Consider the following 23,167-nt stretch of genomic DNA (forward strand, 5'->3'; position numbering starts at 1 on the left):
TCAGTTTCCCCAGCTGTACCTTGGGGAGAATACTAGTGCCTGGGGTTACTCGGGAGGCGACGAGCCCCTGTGCAGGCAGAGCCAGGCTCACGCACGCAAAGGGCCGTGACGATGTGTAGGTCTCCAAGGCCCACAGCCCGGGGATTCTTGCCAAGGCGGTCCCTTGGCTCCGCGGTGGCGCAGCGCTCCCCAGCGGCCGGGCGGAGGGGTGTGGCCACGGGCGTGGGCGGGGCCGCCCTGGCGCCCGCCCCTGGAGGCAGGTGGGCGGGGCCGAATGGGGTTCCCCAAGAGCGCGCGCGCAGCGGGCCCAGGTATTCGGACAAGATGGCGACGGCGGCGGCGGCGGCGGCGGTCGAGAGCGCGATGGAGGTGGTGCCGGCGCCGGCGGACGAGGCCGTGCCCGAGCTGGCGGGCCTCAGCGGCCTGGTCAGCCTGCCGGGCGAGGTGCTGGAGTACATCCTGTGCAGCGGCTCGCTCGCGGCCTCGGACATCAGCCGCGTCGCCAGCACCTGCCGGCGGCTGCGCGAGCTGTGCCAGAGTAGCGGGAAGGTGTGGAAGGAGCAGTTCCGGGGGAGGTGAGTCCGCAGCCCGAGCCGCCGGCGCCCGCCCCTGCGCCCCGGCCGGGCCTGGCTGGCGCCGCCGCCTCCCTCTCCGCACACGCGCGCGGACCCACCCCGGATGCCACCCGGCCCCTTCCCGAGGACCGACAGACAAAGGCCTCCAGGCCGCCGGCCCCTCGGGTCCACGCCGCGCGGACCCTCCGGTGCCCAGCTTGCGCGTCGGGAAGCGCCCAGCAGCCCGGCCCCCACCGGCGATGACGACGGTAGTATCCCCGCTAGTCCGTTCCGCGCGCGTCTTTTGTGCCCGACCCGACTCTGTGCTGAAATGTGGACGCGGATCCCGGGATGCAGTGACCCCGACAGCCCCGAGGAGCGGGCGCAGCATCCCCTGGTTGCTGGCCCAGAGCACCGAGGTTGGCACGAGACCGGGGCTAAGATCTGGCCCTGGCGTACTCGCCGGGTGACCTTGGGGTTGACTTCCCCTTTTTGGAGCCTCATTCATCGACTTTGGTGATCATTAGACCTACCTTGCACCGCGGTTATTAAATGAGAGGATCTGCCCGGAGCTTTTACCCCGGGCCCAACTCTTAGGAGGCGCTCCGTAAACGTGAACTGTCATTGTCATCACCGTTGTTGTTATTGCCACAACTGTCCTCGTTTTATAGATGGGGAGTGGAGACACAGCATACCTTGCTATGCCAAGGTCACACCGCGAGCGAGCGCGTGAGTCCCGGGCGGGGATTTGAACTAGGTCCATCACCAGGGTCCCTCTGACCACTAACCCATACTGCTCTACCTGTTTTCCAAAGCTGCCTTTGATTCCTGTCTGCCTGCCTCTGAGCTCTGGTAAGCTGAGGGGGTTGTTTTTCTCCTTGTAGGTGGCCTTCCCTTATGAAACACTACAGCCCCACGGACTACGTCAATTGGTTGGAGGAATATAAAGTTCGGCAGAAAGCTGGGTTAGAAGCCCGGAAGATTGTAGCCTCCTTCTCAAAGAGGTTCTTTTCAGAGCACGTAAGGATCTGGCGACGTAGCTCTAAGCTTATGCCTGGTAGTGGTGTGTGTGTGTGTGTCTGGCTCTGTAGGCATTAGCTCATCCAGCTTTTTTTGATATCTCCCTTTTCAATGCTCTCACAATCCCTTACTCACTTAGAAGGCTGCAAGAGTCATTGTGTCCTTTTCCTCCTGTCCAACAACATTAAGCCATTTGTCCCTGCCAGCTTTACTTTTCTAAAGCCAGAGAAAGAATGGGGGTGGAGAGGGAGGGAGGACCAGCCAGCCGCACAATGTAGAGGGAATTCAGATCAGCGTTATATCTCTGCAAGTGGGTTAACCGTATATATATATATTTTTGCAAACTCCACATGGTTTGGGGGAATCGTCAAAGATTGAACGCCACAAATTTCACCCAGCTGTTTACGAAATTAATTTCGTCAAAGAGTTGACGAAATTAATACGGTTCTTCTCTCTGGCTTTGTAGGTTCTAACCAGCAGTGAAGTACATAATTTGTTAGGATTAAAAGCTATCTGTAAACCAGAATTATTACTCCCTCAAGTAAATCGCCTTGCATTATCTCTGAAACGCTCTCTTTAAATATTGCTGAAATGCATGTTTTTTTGTTGTTTTCCCTTCCACAAAGTGCTCATAGAATTTTCCGTATCAGGTCCTGATTCTTAACTTTTTGTAACTCTGGAAAACAGTCCACACTAATATTTTAAATTTATTTCTGAGGGTGGGGAGAGCCAACCGGATTTATTTTACTATCCTGGCTTCCTGCAGATTCATTCCTGTTTTTTTAATTTTAATTACCATTACTTAATGGAGTTCATATATTTGAACTGTTTTCCAGGCTCTTCAAGTTTTGGAAGGGAAAGTTCAAATGTTGAACTTTCGACAAGTGTGAACTTATTCTCCTATGGAGAATAAAACTAGATATTCCCTAGTGTAATTCATTTATATAAATAAATGATTGTTAATGTTAGAATGCACAAAATTCATGTTCCATTTTGGGTCAGCTATGCCCTGGCTAAAAGCCTTCAGAAGCACAGATTTTAGGTGCCGGTTTGAAAGTATTTGCACACGGTCGTATTTGGGTGCTAGCTGTGTTTGGTGCACGCGGTCATGGGCTACTAGTTTGCAACCTCTGCTTCTAGTCCAGCTGGTTTTGTGTGCGTGTTTAAGACTGTGCCTTTGTCTAATAATGATGAACTGTTGTGTTTTTTTCCTTAGCTCCCTCTTTCCCTGTACCTCTGCTCAATTAGAAGTATGTCGAGGACTTTGAACATAGCAGGCGTTTACTTGAGATTGATCTGTGGGTGGGTGATTACTTTGGCTCAGGACCCTTGTAGTCCTGTGTTCTCCGCATGCACACAGGTTGACATGGAATTTCCTGGCTACCTTAAAAAAGAAAATTGGGAGAAGTAATATAAATTTAAACTGAGAGGTTTTTTTTCTTTATCCTCACCAGAGGATATATTTTTGCATTTATCTTCAGATAGATAGAGCGGAAGGGAGAGAGGGAGGAAAAGAGAGAGAGCAACATCAACGTGAGAGAGAGCAACATCAACGTGAGAGAGATATATTGACTGGTTGCCAGCTGCACAATCCCAACCGGGCCAGGGAAGAATTGCAACCGAGATACGTGCCCTTAGGGGAAATGGAACCCGAGACTCCCTGGTCTGCGGGCTGACGCTCTAACCGCTGAGCCAAACTGTCCAGGGCTAAACAGGGGTTTTTAAAGCTCATTGGTACCACTGCCTCAATTTACAAAGGAGAAAACATGTCCAGTGGGTTGAGTAGCCCAAAGCTACTTCCCTCTCTCTGACCCTTCCCTCCTAGTTGAGTACAACATAGACTGCATGAAATATAATTACTGCTAGTTCGATTTTGCATTTCTAGTTCTTGTTGCAGAGCTATTTTTCTTCACGAATAGAATTCTTGAATTAATCGGTTTCAGAAATTTCAGTCTATGAAAATACAATTAACTAACAAGATCTGAACAAATTATCATCACTTTGCATGTCAATTTTCCACCCGTGGTAGGTGGTGCAGGATAGTAAGGGATGGCTGTTACCACTTTCATGAAAATGACCATCTTTCTTTGCAACTCAGATTTGTGTATGAGTGTGACAATGACATTAGTACTCGTTATTGAGGCCTGTTTGTATCTGTCTTCTTCATAGGTCCCTTGTAATGGTTTTAGTGACATTGAGAATCTTGAGGGACCAGAGATATTTTTTGAAGATGAACTGGTGTGTATCCTAAATATGGAAGGAAGGTAAGCCATAGATGTACCGGGTATTTTTGTTTGTTTTCATTACAACCCCAGAATTAGTTGCCGTAGCTTTTATGTGGCTAAACCCTGGGACGTGTGTTTCCAAGTATCTCATGTGTTGCTACAGTTACATTTTTTAAATACTCTGTGTATATAAGGTAAGTATACCAAGAGAGTTGATACTGAAAGAAACCGCACAAAAATCCTTTGGTGGGGGGGGGGGAGAATTAGTATATATTCAATCCCACTGCAGGTCAAATACTGTGTTCTGGGCGCTTGTATCTGTTATGTCATTTAGGTAATAGAAACGATCCTTCCTTTGTTATCGCCTGTCCTCCTGCCACAACCGTGTTTGCCAGTTATGTATTTAATATTTATTAAATGTCTTAGGCATATCTGAACTTAATGGTTGATTTTTTTACAATTTTTGAACTTGAGTAAGAAATAATCTTACTTTGGCCATGAACATTATAGATATTTGGTTGAGTCTTTATCTCTCCTGATCAAGAAGAATCCATTTTCTCTTGGTTGTTGCTTAAAAATTTTTATGACTCATATTTTCCACTGTGAGGGTTAATTACCAGTTTGCCTGAAAGGTGACTTGGCTTCCAGCCTAACTTACCTATGAGTTCTGGAAACTTCACTGGTGATGGAAGATAAGAATGTTAGCTTAGCATCTTCCTTAAGAGAGGTCATTGTGCAATATCTCATAAACAAGGCATTAAGATATTTTTCTTACCGTTTTAAAGGGAATTAGGAGAGAAAAATATCTATCAGTGGAACAACTGTGGGGGAGAGGTAAGATGTGTCACTATTCTAGGCCTTGGATGAGTTTAGATCCAGAGGTCATTTTTCCGTTTCTATTTTGGTTTATCTATAAATGAATTGAAGTATGATCTAACAGTCAGTATTGTGCAGCCTTAAAAATAAAAGCTGACCTGTCTTTCTTACATATATATATACACACACATACACACGTACTTTTACATACATACGTGTAATATCATACATACTGAGGTTATTGTTTAGTTTTGATACGCTCTTTAGTGCAGACTTTGTTTTTTTTCTTATTTAGGCCTGTTTTCCCTTCCTCCCTACTCATTTGGACCTTCCCCTGCCCCCACCTCTGTAATTCGTGATGACACTCTGGGTTGTATTCTTCTATGCTAATATGTATCATTATTTCAAAATATTATGATCATAAAATAAGTACTTTTTTACATGTATTTTTTTTCTCATTCAACATTACCTTATTGAAATTGAGCCTAATCAACTGGTAAAAAAATCTAACTCACTTTTCTTAATGGCTGCCTACTGTTTTGTAGTGTATACCATAATGTAACCATCCCCTTGTTGGGGGTCACCACGTTCTTCTTCATGTTTGTGTTACAGTGGAGGGGGTACTGTTTTGGTGGTTTCACTTCTCAGTGAAGATCCCTGAGAGGGCTTTCTCGGTCAGAATATAGAAAGCTGTTGAACAATAATAAAGTAAGAGCAGGCTCTTGAGTGGAAGTCTTACCATCACAAAAGTGTCAATTCTCCCCAAAGTAATACATAAACCTATTGCCATTTCAGTTAGGATTCAACAGGAATTTTGAGGGGGGAGAGTTTCTGTTTGTGTTTTAATTGGATAATGTCACAGAAGAATTCGCAAGAGCCAAAAACCCCCACAATTTTTAAATAATCACAACGAGAAACTTGCATCACTAGATATTAGAATACATTCTAAAGCTGCCTGTAACGAAAACAATATAGTGTCTAAGTAAAAATCAATAGTCACATCCGCGGCAAAGGATAGTTCAGAAACACGTCCCAGTGTAAAGGTGATGTATTTAAACTCAGAGGGGAAAAGGTGGGCTATTTAGTGAATGCTTTTAGACATAACTGACTTTCCATCTGGAAGTAAGTAAAACTTGCATCATATATAAAAACTGAGTTCCAAGATTAAACAACTTAAGTTTTATCAGAATGAAAATCCTTCGAGAAAATAAGAGATTTTGGGTATAATCCAAGGAACTCTTCCTAACTAAGACTAATAATGCAGTAGCAATAAGAATATGGACGGAAGGTTTTGCAGTTTGAAAAATAAACCTCTGTACTTCCAAAGAAACCATTAAGTCAGTAGAATTCTTAAAATTTCCAAGAAGAAATTGAAAAATCGATAGGAGGATGAGCTTTACAGAGGAACAAATCCAAGTGGCCACGATCATGCAAATCACCTTTCAATTCACTCTTTAAAGAGGGGTCAAAGAATAGTGAAATGTTGCCTTTTTACTTATCAGATTAGCAAAAAAGACTGAATATGCACAGCCAGAAAACCCATACATAATTATAGTCCTATTAGAAATAAATATAGATTTGTTACCCCTTGACCCATACATTTTGAGCTTAAAATGAGGTGTTTGGTTTTGTTTGTTTTTTTAATCCTCACCTGAGAACATTTTTGCATTCATCTTCAGATAGAGAGGGAGGAAGAGAGAGAGAGAGAAACATTGATGTGAGAGAAACACATTGAGTGGCTGCCACCCACATGACCCCAACTGGGGCCGGGGACAAACTGCAACCAAGGTACGTGCCCTTAGCGGGAACTGAACCCCCGAGTCTCTCTGGTCTGTGGGCCGATGCTCTAACCACTGAGCAAAACCAGCCCAGGGTTTAAAACAGGGTTTTTAGCCCTAGCCCGGTGGCTCAGTTGGTTGTGTTGTCTCATATACCAAAAGGTTGCAGGTTTGATTCCTTGTCAGGGCACATACCTAGGTTGCTGGTCTGATCCCTGGTCAGGACGCATATGGGAAGCAACCAATTGATGTCTCTCTCATATCGATGTTTCTCTCTCTCCCAATGGAAAAATATCTCGGGTGAGGAGTAACAAACAAAAATGTCAGCCAAAGATTTCTATATCGAGCCATACTGACTTCCAAGTATAAAAGCTGTAGACTAATTTATCAGCTTGCAAGAACTTGGGAAGTTTTGAGCCCTTCCTGAAAAATGTGCTAGACAGTGAACCTTAAACAACCAAATAATTAGAGAGACATTGACATAAGGACTAGTGGTGAACATTAAATATGTATCTACTTAAAAATATATCTATTTACTTGTAGAATTAAATCCAAATGACAGTTGGTAGGGTAGTCAGTACTGGCAATAATCCCTGACAATGTGGATATAATGCAGCTGTTTAAAAAGCTGAGCAGAGAATGGAGGTGAACATAAGCAAAATAATTTAGCTGTTTTTCAGTGATCATCAAGGTGATGAGAGTATTGGTATATTCTGAAGCTGGTGTGTGTGTGTGAGACAGAGATGTGAAATCAAACAGATGAGTATAGTTGACCCTTGAACAACTCGGTTTGGACTTTGCCAATCTGGACCGCTAATACGAAGAGTTCTTTCACTTGACCTTCACAGTTCCATTGACCTGTACGGTTCAAACCCATGTCTCAAGAGTCAACCATCAGTTGAGAATCTGTATTGGAGGGCCAGCTAAGTTAGGCACGGATTTTTGACTCCTCAGGCATTTGGTGCCCTTTACCCCTGTGTTGTTCAGGGAGTCTTATCCAACTAGAGAAGCAGGATTCTTGTGGAAGAAAAAAGAGAGACTGATGTAAAATGGAAGAAGGTAAGAACTGTGTAGCTTTGATCTTGAAATTTCAGCATAAACTCGTGAGATACCTTATATATAAATATATGTGAGGATGTGTGTGTTGTGCGTGTGCACATGTATATACACTATACTTACTACTTCTGTCCACTGAAAAGGTCGAAAACAGTAAACAACCTGATAGAAGTGATCATCCCTAGTACCCAGATTGCATCTTGTTACATACATCATTTCTATTTAGTGAAGCCAGAGGTTTTGGAGAAATGGTTGATTCTAGGTCTAATACAGGAAATGTAAAATATGAGCTGGGATTGTCGGGGAAGCCTGGAACCAGGGAGCAAGAAAAGTACAATATCTCCATCAGGAGTTTTCGGGGGGCATCCTGTGGTAGTAACCAGAATGGATCGAATGAAATACATTAAATAGTTTTAGCTCTGTGCGTTTCTAATAATATTTAACAACTAATTGGTCACCTTTGGAGAACAATAATCCAAATTTTTATTTTGAAAAATGATAAATGAAAGAAATGAGCATTTATCCAGCCTTTCTAATATATTATGACATTGGGGGATCAAAAAGGAGATAAAGGGAAATTATTCTTGATAGAAGTATTTCAGCTAATAAATGAAGAAGGGATGGTTGAATTAGAATATCATCCCCTTTGTAACCTCTGATGAATGAACAGACTTGGCCATTGAGTAGCAGTGGCTGCTGATATCACAGAGGAAGCCAGACACGATTGCTCCTGGTGGAAGAACCTGCTACCGCTTCTGAGGTAGTCAAGTAAATGAAATCCGAATCTGGTCAAGCCTCTACATCTGATTCACAGGAAATTCAGAAGACAGGAACACGTTAAGCTATATGATGCAGTCAGCAAATTCCAGACTCCAGGAAACTGTGGGTCAAACAACCAGGTGTCTTTAGCCAATGAAATGCAAGAGGGAAAACTGTGGAGGGGATCCTGTAGGTTAAGAGACTTAAAAGGCAGGGAAACAGGCGATCTAGAGTGTTGAGGTTTGCCCAGTCGGTGAGACCGAGAGAAGAGCAGGGTGGGGATGACCGCAGGGTGTGAACTGCGCTTGTTCTGGACGGTGGAGGGGAGGGCCCATGAAGGGCTGTGGGGTCTCTGCAGAGTTCTGTTCCTTGGCCTAAGTGATGGGTGCGGGGTGGGGCCTTTCAGTAATTCATTCAGGCAGCATGGGTGGTCCTGTGGGAGATTCCCGCCTGCCATTACAGCGACATGTTTGTTTCAAGTGATTTTCTAGGTGATACATTGTACAGTTCAAAGATTACGGAGCCAGTATCTTCATTTACTCCCCGAAGACTGCGAGTCCTTAGCTTCCCACCACCTCCTACTTCCCATGGCCCCTGTGTATGTTTGGAAGATCTAGTGAAGAATTTCATTGACTCAGCAAGTTTATTGAGAGTCTCCCATGTGCCAGACTCTGCTCTAGGCGCTGGGGATGCAGCAGTGCACGGCACTAATGCCTGCCTTCATGGGACTTACCGTGTGGGCGGGGCTAAAACGTCAGATCTTAGCACACTGGGAAACGAGACATGCTGTCGGGAAGGAGAAACACGCATCGGGGAGAGGGTGAGGGTGCAGTTTTACATAGGGTGGAGGGAGAAGGCCTTCCTCACAGCAGTGGTTGAATCAAACCTGAAAGGAGATGAGGACACAGGTTCCGGGAAGGAACGTTCAGCCGAGGAGCTGAGAGTGCTGAGCACCAGCCAGGCACGAGGACCGGCAGGGAAGTCAGTGTGCCTGGTGACGCCGACGGCGGGGGCAGTGTAGTCATTGAGGTTAGAGAGGTAACAGGGCGAAGTTTAAAGGACCCTTGATGTCATCATCAGGACGTGGGCTTTGCCTTTGAGCAAGGTGGAAAACATTGGAGAATTTGGGGCCTAGAGTGTTTGAGCTGTGGTTTGATGTGTTCACTGGAGCACGCTGGCTACGGTATGAGCCAGGGTTCAGAGCCGGAAGCTCAGTGAGGATGCTCTGTGTACAGACAGAAGACAGTGGTGGCCGAGAGGAGTTGGTGAGGAGTGTTCACATTCCTGATAGAACAACAGCATTGGTGGATGGGTTGAGCAGAGCTAATGAGAGAAAGCCAGGAGTCGAGGATGACTCAAGGTTTGGGGCCTAACTGGCATGATGGAGCTGCCTTCATCTGAGATGAGGTTGACTCCAGGAGGGGAACTTTGAGGGGCTCCCCAGGTCCCCAGGTGGGGACGTAGAATAGCAGTTGGATATATAGGTCTGGAGGGCAGGGAAGAAATCTGTTCTGGAAAATAAACTGGGGGCTGTCCGAGTGGATACTGTTTGAAACCCGGAGATGGGTGAGATCACCTTGGCCGAACCAGGAGAGCAGCAGCCCAAGGCCCAAGTTCCCTCTGCCGGGCGCACAGGGGCCAGCAGGGGATTCCAGACACCTCAGCCCTCCCTCCCGACACCCACCCAGCTCCCCTCTTTTCAGGTTTCTTTTTCATCTCCCTTTAGTAACTCCGAAAACGGATAACTTTCTTGAATTTCAGCCACGATTAATTCAGTGTTGTATTACAAATGCACAGTTAAATCGTGTTGCCTGCTTCCATGGCAGGAAGCGCTGTGATCACGAACTAGCTTCAGCCGTCTTGTTAAGTAGACTCTACATAGCATGATTAGTGTGAAGTACAAAATCAATCGCTGACAGTTTCATATCTTAATCCTTATCGACTTAGAGTTTGTTTGTTTTTCTCAGGAAAGCTTTGACCTGGAAGTACTATGCCAAAAAAATCCTTTACTACCTACGACAACAGAAAATTTTAAACAATCTTAAGGCTTTTCTTCAGCACTCGGATGACTATGAGTCGTATCTCGAAGGTGAGTGAGGCTCCAGCAGTGCGGCTTCAGCGGCCAGCTGCGGCGCCTCGGAGCAGGAGTGGACACTCGGGGGACACGCAGGGGGAGGGGCAGCTGTGCCGCTGGGGCTTCTGGGGCTGGAGTGTGGGGGCTGGTCACTTAGGGCAAGGCTGCTCAGTGCAGAGCTAACATTCTGTCCGAGCCTTTAGCCCTCGGCTGAAGAGACAGCTTTTTCTAAGGTGCACCAGGGGTTCAGAGCATGAGAGGCTGATACTCTGGCTAATAAGATTGAGTCCCTCTTTTCTTAAGCTTTGAAGCATCACTTTCAAATCAGAAATCAGTTGGTCCGCTTCTGTCTCCATGTGACCTGGAGCAGGTCCTTTCCCCTCTGGTTAGAGTTTAATGAGGACAGGGTGTCCCTGCGCGCTGGTGAGCCGGCCCGGCCCCCATGAGAAGTGAGGAGAACGAGTCGAGTGGACGGGAGCGGGGAAGGCAGTAACTTTCTGTTCCTGTCGAGTTGAACGAGAACAAAATGTGACTTCAGTTTTTTTCAAATGATGTTGAATTCCTAGCGCATTATGCAAACACTCCCAGAAGCTATGGTTATGAAATGCATACATTCCGCATTCCCAGAAGTTTGCTGTTTGTTTTCTCCGGTCCAGTGTCTCAGTCACGTCTCCATTCTCCCCGGCCCTCGTGCCAGCTCTCACCACCCCGCCAGCGGTAGCTTTCTCAGTAGCACCTGCTTTCGGGAGCATTGCCCCTTTGCCCTCGTCAGCCAGCGCCCCCGCAGACCAGTGTGAAGCCAGCGTTCCCCACGCCATGAGCAGCTCCCTTCCTGTTTCTCGCTCAGTCTCGGCCTGCTTGTCATTGCCCTCCCTGTCCAGGCCTCCCCTGCTCCACGCTCTCCAGGGTGTCCCATTTGCTCCAGCCAGGCCGTTGTCCTCACTGGCAGCCTGCAGCACACCTGACTTCACATCCTCACGCATGGGACTACCCCCTTCCTTCGAATTCCTTCTTAAATCCGGCTTACCCTCCAAGCGTTCAGTTCGGGTTTCACTCCGGTGCAGGTTCTCTGGCCACCGCCACCATTTTCACTCGCCTCGGAAGTGATGGGGAGCTGGCTGCTGCCCCGCCACACCACTTGTCTGTGTGCGCACGCCGCTCACGCACTCGCTGACCCGTGTTCCTTGTCCTTTGCTGTGATCACTACTCCACAGCGCCTAGTACAGACTCTGGGTTGGGTGAACGTCTTCTGTCATCCAGAACGAAGTGAAGAGTCAGTTGCAGTTCACTGAAAGATCCTCACCGCCCTGGAATCTTCTCGCACATGCTGACATTGAGTCGTCCTGCCTGGTTTATTCCCCAGTCAGGAATGATTGAACAAGCTTTAGTTTCCATAGCTCACTTAGGAAAGTGATTCCTTCTTTTTCATCTCTCAATTATGAAGTAACATCACCATTGCCAAGTCAGATCCAGATCAGTGCTATAGGCACTGGGTAGCCATCGGAGGTTGTAAGTAGTTGAGTGAATGGAAGTGGGCTCAGGGACCTGGTCCTTGTTGATTAGCTAGCTGATCTGATGCCGTGGACACAGCCTAGGAATCGGAACATGAGGTTGGAATGGACTTGGAGGTGCAGACATCCCTTCCACGTGCAGGCGGAGACACTCAGTCCCAAGGAGGCCCAGGAACCCAGCCCCGGCTAGTGGCAAAGCTGGGACTGGGGACCAGCTTCTTGACACCCATTCACCTGCTCTCAGCTCCTTAGGGTATGGTTCAGGGGTCAAGATTCTGAGCTGGTTTGAGGCTGCTTAAATTTACAGTGACTCTCAGGCTCCTCACCTCAAAGTGTTCTGCAGCCCATGATCATGGTAGCCCACTGGTCTCTGGTTAAAATGACCGAAGGCAGTGAAGAGGGGACTTCAGGGACAGTCTGCAGTGTGCTTTGTGAAGCTTCTCAGCCTCAAGTCCCTGAGTGTCACTGAGTTTGGGAGTATGGTTGTGTCGACAGGTAGTTTGTTGAAATGGCACATCTATCGGTGAGAGTTTGCAACTTATTTTTTTGTTGTTGTTAGAGAGCTGTCTTACAACATTAAGCTCTCAGAGTTGTTGGGTTTTAAACTGTAAGGGAATTAGAGGAAGAGAGAAGTTGCTTGAAACATCTTTATAGCATTTTTTATAATAGAATATGGAAATATATATTACACAGGTTTTTTGTCTTGTTTTTAAATCCTCACCTGAGGATATTTTCCATTGAACTTCAGATAGAGTGGGAGGATAGAAGGGAGGGAGGGAGGGAGAGAGAGAGAAAGAAAGAAAGAAACACCGATGAGAGAGACACATCGATTGGTTGCCTCCTGTACGAACATGCAGGCTTACACTGGGCCAAACTGGCTCACACAGGTTTTTGAGTCCATGACCTCTGAGAGAGGTTTGGTTTATTCAAAACAAAACAAAACAAAACAAAACAAAAACAGCAGCAGCATAATGTGTAAGCTTCTTTGTTGTGAAAATGTTTCTTGCTCCTTCTCATGCCTTAGCAGCTAGGCCTGCATGCGAGATTCGACGCTTATCTGGTGGGATGTTGGCAGGAGCTGTGGCCCCAGGCATCTGGGTGAATGACAAGCTAACAAGGAAAGGGTAAGAACGGGAATTTATTTGGTCGTACTCGTTCATGTACAGGTGCTGTGTTTATCGACCAGTACTGCAACCCCCTCTCGGAAATCACCCTCGCAGACATCCAGACGCAGATCGGCAGCATTGCGGAGCTGGTGCGCAAGACCCTCCGCGGCATCAACAGCCGCCACCCCAGCTTGACCTTCAGGGCAGGTGTGGACTCACTCTGATATGCTCGTGTGCACAAGGACACCCAGAGCAATCGGTGACTGGGAAGTTCTGCAGTGTGTTCCCCATTATGTCCCCAAAAAGCGATGTGCTCACCTGGACCACATAAAACACTTTAAATACATGTTTTGTTTCTTTTTTTTTTTTTTTATTCTCATCAAAGGACATTTTTGCATTTATCTTGAGATAGAGCGGGAGGGGGAGAGGGAGGGAGAGAGAGAGAAACATCGATGTGAGAGAGACACATCCATGTGAGAGACACATCAAGTGGTCACCACCCACACGACCCCGACTGGGGCCAGGGACAAACTGCAACCGAGGTACATGCCCTTAGCAGGAACCAAAGTTGGGTCTCTCTGGGCCGATGCTCTAACTGCTGAGCCAAACCAGCAGGGCAGTACATGGTTTCTTCTTCACCCTGCATTGGTAACTCCTAACGGACAGTGTTGGCACCTGGCCAGTGTCTGCATATAACAGGTTGTTGGAGACGTTTTATGCTGTGTCCTTAGAGTACATCTCTGTGTTTCAGGCGAATCTTCCATGATAATGGAGATCGAACTCCAGAGCCAGGTGCTGGATGCCATGAACTATGTCCTGTATGACCAGCTGAAGTTCAAGGGGAACCGAATGGATTACTATAATGCCCTAAACTTATATATGCACCAGGTAAGCATGGGTCTATTAAAAAGTAATAATTAGGCTCATCTCTGATCAGTTGGACAGTTTTTGAGGGTAAGTGCTATATCTTTTTCATCACTCAATGCTTATAAAACTCATTTTTTTCCTCTACTATAAGGATATCACTGCTGATTTTTTGTTTCATCACAAAGTATTCTCTGTCTGAAAACCTTTGAGACGAATTCCTGGCTAGAAGGAGGTGTTTCTGTGACTCAGTCACATCTTGTGAACGCAAAGCTGTGAAACTACTCCAGCCTTTCATTTGCCCTGGCCTGCGGGAAGGTTAGGGGGAGTCTGGGCAGCTGCGTCATGGATGCTTCTTGACTTGCGTCCTCCTTGGCTCCCCTTTCATATCTGTTCTGTTGCTCTCCATGCTGCTTGAATTTTCTTTTTTTATGTCTTGCACCCTTTCGTCAACGTGTCGTCCTTAAATTCCTTCTGGAAGAAGGAGGGCTTAAGTCACAGGTCTTAAAACTTGTGCTGTGAAGGGCCAGACGGAGCTGCTTTGAGTCTTCAGGCCACGTGCTCTTGTCCTGCCTGCTGGGTTCTGCCACTGCAGCCAGGAAGGAGGCACAGGCAGTACAAAAGCAAATGACTGTTGCTGTGTTCTGATAAAACTTTATATATACGTGTGGCAATTGGAATGTCATATAATTTTCATGGGTCACAAAATAGTCTTTTTCTTACTTTTTCTCAAACCTTAAAAACTGTCCGGCCAGTGTGGCTTAGTGGTTGAGCGTCAACTCATGCACCACGAGGTCACTAGTTCAGTTCCTGGTCAGGGCACATGCCCACTTTGCGGGCCCGATCTCCCCTTGGGGGCATGCAGGAGGCAGCCGATTGATGTTCTCTCATTGATGTTTCTCTCTCCCTTTCCCTCTCTCTCTAAAACCAATAAAGAAAAAAATTTTTTTTAAAAAAAGAAAGAAAACCATTAGAACTCTTCTCACAGACCATACAAAAACAGGTGGTGGGCCACATTTGGTCTGTGGACTACAGTTTGCAGACCGTGGTCTCAATAAGTAACGTACTCATCCATTTAAGCCTCAGAAGCCTCATGCCTGGTATACAGTAGGTGCCTAATAAAAGTGTGTATTGAAGTTATGAGAACATGCGGTTCATTTCTAGTGCGCTAAAGCCTGTTTTTCTCCTTTAGGTTTTGATCCGAAGAACAGGGATCCCAATCAGCATGTCTCTGCTCTACATGACAGTTGCCCGGCAGTTGGGGGTTCCTCTGGAACCTGTGAACTTCCCAAGTCACTTCTTACTGAGGTGGTGCCAAAGCGCAGAAGGGTGAGCCACCCGTGACACGGTGTGATGGGTCCTAAGGACTCATCCCCACGGGGCCGAGGAAATGTCACGAAATAGGGTGGGAGAGGACTAGGGTGTCCGTGTCAGTAATCTGGGGGGAAGGGCACTCAGTCTTTCTGGATTTGTTCTTACAACTGCATGTGAATGCACACTTATCTCAAAGTAAGAAGTTTAACTTTAAAGAATAAGACTAGGGGTTAAGGGCTTATGTGGATCTCAGAGTCTCTCTGTTCCAAAGCAGAGCAGATCACAGAGTTCGTAAAGAAATGTCCTTCCCAGTGCTCCGTGCAACCTCCCCTCACTCCCTGCACACAGGAGGGGGAGAGAGAACAGATGAGCAGACTTCATCGACGTGAAAGCACGGTCGGTGTCCTGGTGTTCTCATCTCTGGTGTTCTCATCTCGGCTCGCTCCTGTCGGGCCGGCTGGGGAGGAGCCGCACTGTGGGGACCAGGTGGAGAGTCTCTGCCCGCTCTCTGAAACCTGGTGCTCTGTTGGGCTGAAGTCCTCCTCAGCTACAGTCTAACTTTTCCTCAAGAAATAGTTCATCAGATAAGTAGAATATCTTCTCATTAAATGTGCCACTTAGAGGAAAAAGAAGCAAAGTTATTTCATCACATCTTGTTCTTTGAAACTACTTCCAAATGACCACTGTGACATCCTTTGGTGAAGTGACGAGCAGTATCATAGAAAGTGCCTGAGATTTGAGGTCAGACGGGTTCATACCTTGGCGTCCTCTGAGCCTCAGTGGTTCAGTGGGAGGGGACGGCAGTTCACGAGGTGGCTCGGAGGGTAAGGGGCGCCGGTGCTGGCACGCCTAGCGGTTTCGGACGCTTACGTAGAAAGGAAGTGTGAGTGGTGTCTGTTCTCCCTCCGAGTCCAAGAAAGAAAACGTGTAGTGGAGCTTCCTGGGAATTCCTCCTTCTCCCGGTCTCCTTCCTCTCCTCTGCAGAGGGAACCCCAGTTAGTCTGAAAGCATTTGTTCCTTTCATGCAAATTTTTATAGTTTCTTACATATGGACTTTTCCTTAAATAATAGGTAGTTTTCCCTTTTTTCCCCCCAAATGTAATCTGTTCCTAAAAATGTATGCAATGATTTCTTTTTTGGATAGCAGGCACCCATTTTCCATTATTTGTGCAAAAAATGGTTTTTTTTTATCAGCCCACTTCTGTTTCCCAAATAACCCAACCAGTTTCCCCAAATATCTCTAAAATATTATTAAATGCCTATGTAATAATCTATCACGGTGTCTGCATAATATAAAACATTTAGAACACCGCACGGCCGGGATGGCTCACTGGCTGAGAGTCGACCCAGGCACCAAGAGGTCGCTGGTCAGGGCACATGCCCAGGTTGTGGGCCCCATCCCTAGTGGGGAGCATGGAGGAGGCGGCCAATCGATGTTCTCTTATTGATGTTTCTGTCTCTCCCTCTCCCTTCCTCGCTCTAAATCAATAAAGAAAACAAAATTTAATAACCAACAAAAAAACACCACTGACCATATCATTTACCACAGTAACTTACTCCTGGGTACAGTTGTGGTCGCAGTGTTGTTTTTCCTCCATAGGCTACCATGAACAGTGCACAGGAGCAATGAAATGATTTGTTAGCACCCCAGTTCCCCACCAGAAACAAACACTGGGCCCCATCCAGGGCTGGGCCGGGCCCTCGGGAAGGCGGAAAGAGTGGGCGAGTGCAGGCCTCTCACCAGCAGCTGGACAGTGGCCCTTCCTCTGCACCCTCCTTGCTCACTGGTGTCTGCACCGAGACTGTGGTTTGCTCGCTGTACCGCTATTGTTAGTTCCAGCCCCTGGTCGGTGAGGCTCCCATCGAGTTCTTCCAATTGCCTTGGCTGTTCTGAGCCTTTTGCTCTAACACTAATTTAGAATCAGTTCATCGGGTTTTTCAAACCCCCATGTGGATATTGATTGGCACCAGTGCTTGCTTGGATTGGATCCATCGGTTAACGTGAGGAATATTGCCAGTGTTCCAATCTGAGTCAAAGGAAGGCTGTTAATAGGATTCAAGGAAGAAATCTGAAACAGTTGCTCAAGGAAAAAAATACAACTGTCCTTGAAACAAAGACTCACCTAGATGTCCCGGAGCCCTCGTAGAGCCCCCATGCAGTGCCTGCCTCCCACACTCTGCCCGCTGGGCCCCCGCGTGCAGGAGTGGGTCATGGAGCAGTTCCATGGGAGGGCTCCGCAGGTCTGCCCCCCTGAGTGCAGAGCTGAGGCTGAACGCTGGGGCCGGGGACCGCAACTCAGCATAGCCTCACGGGGCCCAAGGTCCACAGACATGCACTACTTCTGATCTGTATGTGGGAGCAGTCGGACTTCTGGTAGGTATTCCCGGCAATGAGTTTTGGGATTAATCTGCCTGAAAAACTGTATTAAATGGCAAACATCAGTACTCGTCTTAAATATCAGTGTCCTGCGGTCTTAACAGCACGTCTGAAAGGGTCAGATTTTCAACTTTGGACAAGGCCTTGTTGTTGTAAGTAGACGTGCTACTGTGTTAACAGTCGGTGTCTGATGCGGGCTACTTGTTGGGGGGGTTCTGTGTTGCCTTGCTCAGCTCTGGTCTGAGGCCTGGCGTGCTCCATGTGTGCACAGGGCCAACCTGGACATCTTTGACTACATCTACATCGACGCCTTTGGGAAAGGCAGGCAGCTGACGGTGAAAGAGTGCGAGTACCTGATTGGCCAGCACGTGACTGCAGCGCTGTACGGGGTGGTCAACGTGAAGAAGGTGCTGCAGCGCATGGTGGGGAACCTGTTAAGCCTGGGCAAGCGGTAAGGTTTTCTTGGTTTTCCAGTACTTCTGCGGAGTGCATGTCTTCGAAGGCTCGCGTGGCCTAACAGACTTCCCTTTAAGGAGCCTCCCTGTGACACCGAGAGCAGGGGTGAGGTGCGGCACCGTTGGGCTATCTAGACAAAAGCGGGTTTCCGTGACATACTGCTGTCTAGAGCTAAGACGTGCTAAGTGAGATGTCTTTGTGATCGCTGCAGTGGACTTGGGCTGCTGCTCTTGGTAAATGCCGAGAGCATCTCTCAGTAACAAGACTCTCAGGCTGGCAAAGATTCTCTCTCAGAAGCAGGATATTCTCATGTCCAAGTGCTCTGTCACCTTGTAATTTATACCTTGCTATTACTTAGGTAAGAAAGCAAACAAAAGTGACACTAACTTGCTTCTGAATCCAGGGGAATTTGTCTCACTGAGGAAGTAGGAAGTTGTACATTGTAGCAATCGTTTCTCTGCCCTGGCAGAATTCTTTTTTAAAAAAAACAGACTTTATTTTTAGAGCACTTTTTGGTTCCCAGCACAACTGAGCAGAAAGTACAGAGATTCCCATAGACGCTGCCTCCACACAGCCCTCCCCAGTCCGCAGCCAGCACCCAAGCGGTGCATTCGTCACCATCGATGCGTCTGCACTGACACAGCTGAGCACCCAGAGGCCAGAGTTACAGTCATACGTTCAGGTTCACTCCCGCTGTTGTATGTTCTACAGATTTTAAGACATTTAATGACGTGTGTACCGTTACAGTATCACAGGGCAGTTTCTGCCCTGAGAGTCTTCTCCCCTTATTCAGAATTCATTCTTAATTATGTACAGTGCTACAGAGGGAACTTCATAATGGAAACACAATTTTAGTTTAGTGCCCGGCACCAAAGTGGGGTGCAAAAGTTTATATTTCTTGTCTGCATGTTTTTTATTAAGGCCACTGTAACTGCTGAACAGAGAGGAAGTATCAGAATCAGAAAATGTATGGGATTTGTGTCAATTTTTTCTAAAACCTGAGCCTTGCAAAATAGTGTCTTAGAAGCACGCAGGGCAAGATGTTTCTCTCCCCTATAGGGAAGGCATCGACCAGTCCTACCAGCTCCTGCGGGACTCCTTGGACCTGTACCTGGCGATGTACCCGGACCAGGTGCAGCTTCTCCTCCTTCAGGCCAGGCTCTACTTCCACCTGGGAATCTGGCCAGAGAAGGTAATTATTTGAGTTTGATACTTTGCACTTTTCTTAGAGAGGGAACTCATCTTGAAAGGCGGCTCTTAACAGGTTTATCCTTATGTTAACATGGGAGATAAACCGTATCTGTTCCAAGTCTCCCAGTCTTGACCCATCATTCAATTCTTTTTGTTTGTTTGGTCTTCTTCTATTCTGATAAAGAAACTGGTCATACTCCTAGGAAAGTTGCCCATTCTCTTTGTGGTCAAGATGCCCAGAACCACGGGGCCTCTGCCCTGCCACTCACCTCCCATTGCCCCTAAGCCGTATTTTCCCCAAGTCACCTGACTCAGCAAGGGGAGGCGAACCTGAAATGCTCAGCCTCCAGGTGTGCTGTCAGTAATTAAATCGACCAGACACAAACACCCCTGTGTGAGAGAGGGAAGTTAATTCTAGACGTGTGCACGTCCAGCGACTGGGCTAGTTCAGGACCATTTGTGCCTTTGAAAACTGCTGAAATTGATTCTGTTGCCCGGGAGTTCTGAGTCTTGCCGCGGCCCCGTGGCCCACGCACGCACTTGCAGATGGCTGCAGCACCGAGGTTGGGAGCGCTTCTCAGCGGGCTGTGGGCGGCAGATGTTCAAGGCCAGCTGTGGGTCTGGAGCAGGAGCAGCTGCACGCTTGCATCACATCCTTGCTTTTCCAGGAGATAAGAGAATAATCCGTGTTGTTTGTCTAGAGCCGTCTGGTGAGAGCACTAAACTCTGAGCTCTCACAGAGACATCAGCATGAAGTCATCTGCCCGTGCTTTAGAGAGGTGCATATCTTTCCTTGAGAACATAAATTGTCTACATGACTTGACTTTGCTTAGATTTAAATTGTCTCAGTTACTCACAACTTCAAAGACCTGAAATATTTCTGAGAAAGGACACATCCGTACGAAAATCTCTAGGCTCCTATCTTAAGAAAATACGTCATCTGTGGCTCAGGGAGCAAAGGCATGTGATCTGGTTGAAGAGTTACAGGAACTCTAGACTCTGCCAGTTATTACCCACTTCCCAGAACCTAAATAAATCCTGTTGTCCAAGATTTAATAGGTTAGTTTATCTTTTCATTTTATTTATTTTTTAACTCTAGGATATATATATACATATAATTCCTGTCACTTTATACTGTAGATTAGTTAAGGAATTTCATGATAATTTATAAAATGTAGAGATCCTTTCTAGGCAAGCCTTTTCACAAATAAATCCTATACTTAAGTTACATGTCAGCCTCCGCAGGGATGAGGCTCCCGTCTCCTTCGTGGGGGAGAGTCTGCAGAAGCTCTGGCGACTGGCTCAGCCCATGCTCACATGCTGCTTTCTGGGGAATTGCCTCGGTGTCCTCGGGGTGACCAGGACGGCCTCCCTGCCAAGGAAGTGTCACTAAAACAAGTTCCAGATTCGTTACACGCAGAACATTTGTCCTCATGGTGGCCATTCATTTGCTGCTGGCCTAGGCGCTGCTCCCATTCCGAGATCAGGAATGAAAAGTGGCTCATTCCCAATGACTGGAGACTCCTCCTTCATAAACACATGCTCTAGCCAGGAACCAACACCCGAGACAGGGAAGGCACCCTGTGGGGCTCCCCAGAGGAAGGATAGGGAGAGCTGAGGTGGTCAGAATGTGCTCCTCTCTGAAGGGAGGGTTCGAGGTGGACGTGGAAGGATGGGCAGCCACTTCAGAAGGCAGAAAAGTAGGTCAGTGCAGTGGGGTCGGTGTGCGTATGGCACAGAGGTGGAGATCTCAGTGTGTGCGAGGAGGTTGGCTTCGCAGGGGTCCTGATACGTGTCCGTGTGCGTGTGTGTGTGCACGTCCAGGTATGCAGAGTACTGTTTGGGGCGTGAGACCCGTTTGTGGAGGGCTTGGAATCTGCTTGACCTTATTAAATGAAAGGGAAACATTCCTAAGCTGGAAAACCAGAAGGTCAGCTTGTTTTCAATTGAATTAACCCAGGAAGAGCAGAACAGGTCCTCTCGGTCACTATCGTAGTAATCCAGGGTCGCTGTGGCTGTGATGGAGATGGAGAGTGGAGGATGGTCAGCTTTGAAAGCCACTAACACACATCTCAACCCTGTGAGGTGTGCTTGTCTTTCTTTTTGCCATTTTACAAATAATAAAACAGGCCCTGAGAAGTGGGGAACTTGCTGAGTCTCCTGCACAGCACGGTGGCTCCCGAGCCTTCACCCCTGGGATGGGGGGCTGGGCGAGACTGTTTCCAAAGAAGCGCACAGACCTGCGTCCCTGCTTTGCTCTCTCGTCATCTCGCTCCTGTGTCTACTTTCCGGTGGGAAGATGTCCCTCTGTCTTCTAAGGCACGCCTGCCAAGCTCTGGACCCAGCTCTCCTGCCTTTTCTTGGATTGCTGTTTCCCTTTATGCTAAGTTTCCCTTTATGCTAATTTTTCCTTTATGCTAAGTTTCCCTTTACGCTCTTACATCTTCAATTCCCTGTTACTCTGATCTCCTGTCAGCATTAACCATACTCAAATCTCTCTCATCTTTGGAAAAACAGGAACAAAACAGCACCCCACGACAGCCCTGCTGGCATTGTCCTTCAGCATATCTCCTTATCTCCTCCCCGGCACAGCTAAGACCTGGTAGCTCCGGCCACCTGCCTCGCCTCCCACGCACTCCTCGGAACGCGGGGATCTGTCCCGCCCCTCCGCCTCGGGAACCGGCTTGCCAACGAAGCCAGTGACCCCTTTTTGATAAATCTTGTTTTTCCCTGCCTAATCTAACAGATACTTGTTCCCCTTATCTTTCTTGATCTATGGGGCCACTCTGCTTGGCACGCTCTGTTCCTTCGACTCTGTGGCTGTTGGTTCTCAGGGTCTTGCTGGTTCCTTGTCCTGTGGTCGTTCCTAGACGTTTTCACTCTGCCCCTTTCCGTCAGTGATCTCCTCCGTTCTCCTTCTTCAGTCCCACCTGGAGGCTGAGGCTCCCCGGTCTGGTCCTGCCTGGACCCTGAGCTCCAGACCAGCACACCCTGATGTCCCTTCCACATCTGCACCTGGCTGTCTCCCAGATTTTCATGCCGGCCTCCCACATGCTCTCCTCCCCTTAGACCCCGGAGCCTGTTTTATACACTGTAGCCAGAGTAATCTTAACATGTCCGTTATGTCTCTCAGGCTCACTCTCTTCATTGTGGCCTCTGCTCCTCACGGGGGCTGTCCCCTTGCTCTCAGCACAGTTCTGCCACGTGGCAGGTGCCCAGAAGTTTTTACTTGAATGAATTAGAAGTGACGGATCTTCATTAGCTGTGAGTAAGGGAGGAGGCTCAAAGAGGATGTCCAGATTTCCCAACAACTGTTGGCCACATGAAAAGTGGGTGTTAGGAGAACAGGCGTGTTTCGTGGTGTGGGAGGGGGTTCAGCTTGGTGTTTGTTGAATACAGGGAGCCAAGTGCCCCTGTCCTAGGGCATTGGGCAGGGCCTGGGGGCTGGCAGGGGAAGCCCCAAATGTAGGGCATTAAAGGGTGATTCCAAGAGCCTCAGAGAGCGCCTCGGGGAACCTGCAGTTAAAGGGCCGGGGCAGCAGACTGCAGCCTGCAGGCCCCAAGCAGTCTGGTCTCATGAATACATTTTATTCGCCCTCCACCCCGCCCCTGCTTACTTGTCTCTGGCCCCTTTCCAGCGAGGGGAGAAGTTGAGTCAGACTGAAGGGCCCCAAAGCCCAAAACACTTACTCTCTGGCCCTTTATATAAAACATTTGACAATCAAGAGTGATAGACCCCCTCTTCCAAAATCTCTACTCCAAAGCTGTTGAGTCGGGATTCTAAGCCTAGACATTGATTTGGACACAGCAGGGTCCCCAGCTGTCAGCACTGTCCTTCGGGACGAAAAAGGCCCAGGTCACCTTCGCCTCTCTTCCCTTTCACCCTCTCGTCTGCATGTCAGGGAAGGCGGGGGCTTGTCCCGACCTCTCCTGATGCTCTTGAGTTCCAGGTCCTTTGTGCAGTGAAGATCCCAGACTGGCCAGTTTCCCTGCTGGGGGTGCGCTGTGGGGAAAGCAGGGGGGCTATGTCTAGAATGTACCAGAAGTCCAGTCAGCAGAACTGGCT

At 47.8% G+C, this 23,167-nt stretch overlaps 1 protein-coding gene across 3 annotated transcripts in view; it reads left to right on the forward strand.

Moving 5' to 3' along the window:
- The first annotated feature begins 317 nt into the window (after nt 1-317).
- FBXO21 (F-box protein 21) overlaps nt 318-23,167 on the forward strand; it is a 37,786-nt gene continuing 14,936 nt past the window's right edge. Inside the window, exons 1-9 of one of the 3 annotated variants that reach the window (XM_036276664.1) lie at nt 318-575; nt 1,439-1,574; nt 3,744-3,838; nt 10,176-10,297; nt 12,960-13,106; nt 13,651-13,787; nt 14,956-15,092; nt 17,726-17,905; nt 18,970-19,102. In XM_036276664.1, the coding sequence (XP_036132557.1) occupies nt 325-575; nt 1,439-1,574; nt 3,744-3,838; nt 10,176-10,297; nt 12,960-13,106; nt 13,651-13,787; nt 14,956-15,092; nt 17,726-17,905; nt 18,970-19,102 (1,338 nt within the window). In that variant the 5' untranslated portion in view covers nt 318-324. Of the gene's footprint in view, nt 576-1,223; nt 1,284-1,438; nt 1,575-3,743; nt 3,839-10,175; nt 10,298-12,959; nt 13,107-13,650; nt 13,788-14,955; nt 15,093-17,725; nt 17,906-18,969; nt 19,103-23,167 lie in introns of those variants that run through there. The other 2 variants (XM_036276666.1, XM_036276665.1) reach the window with 2 other exon arrangements.

The sequence above is a fragment of the Molossus molossus genome, unplaced genomic scaffold, assembly GCF_014108415.1.
Source record: "Molossus molossus isolate mMolMol1 unplaced genomic scaffold, mMolMol1.p scaffold_m16_p_22, whole genome shotgun sequence".
Lineage (NCBI taxonomy): Eukaryota > Metazoa > Chordata > Mammalia > Chiroptera > Molossidae > Molossus > Molossus molossus.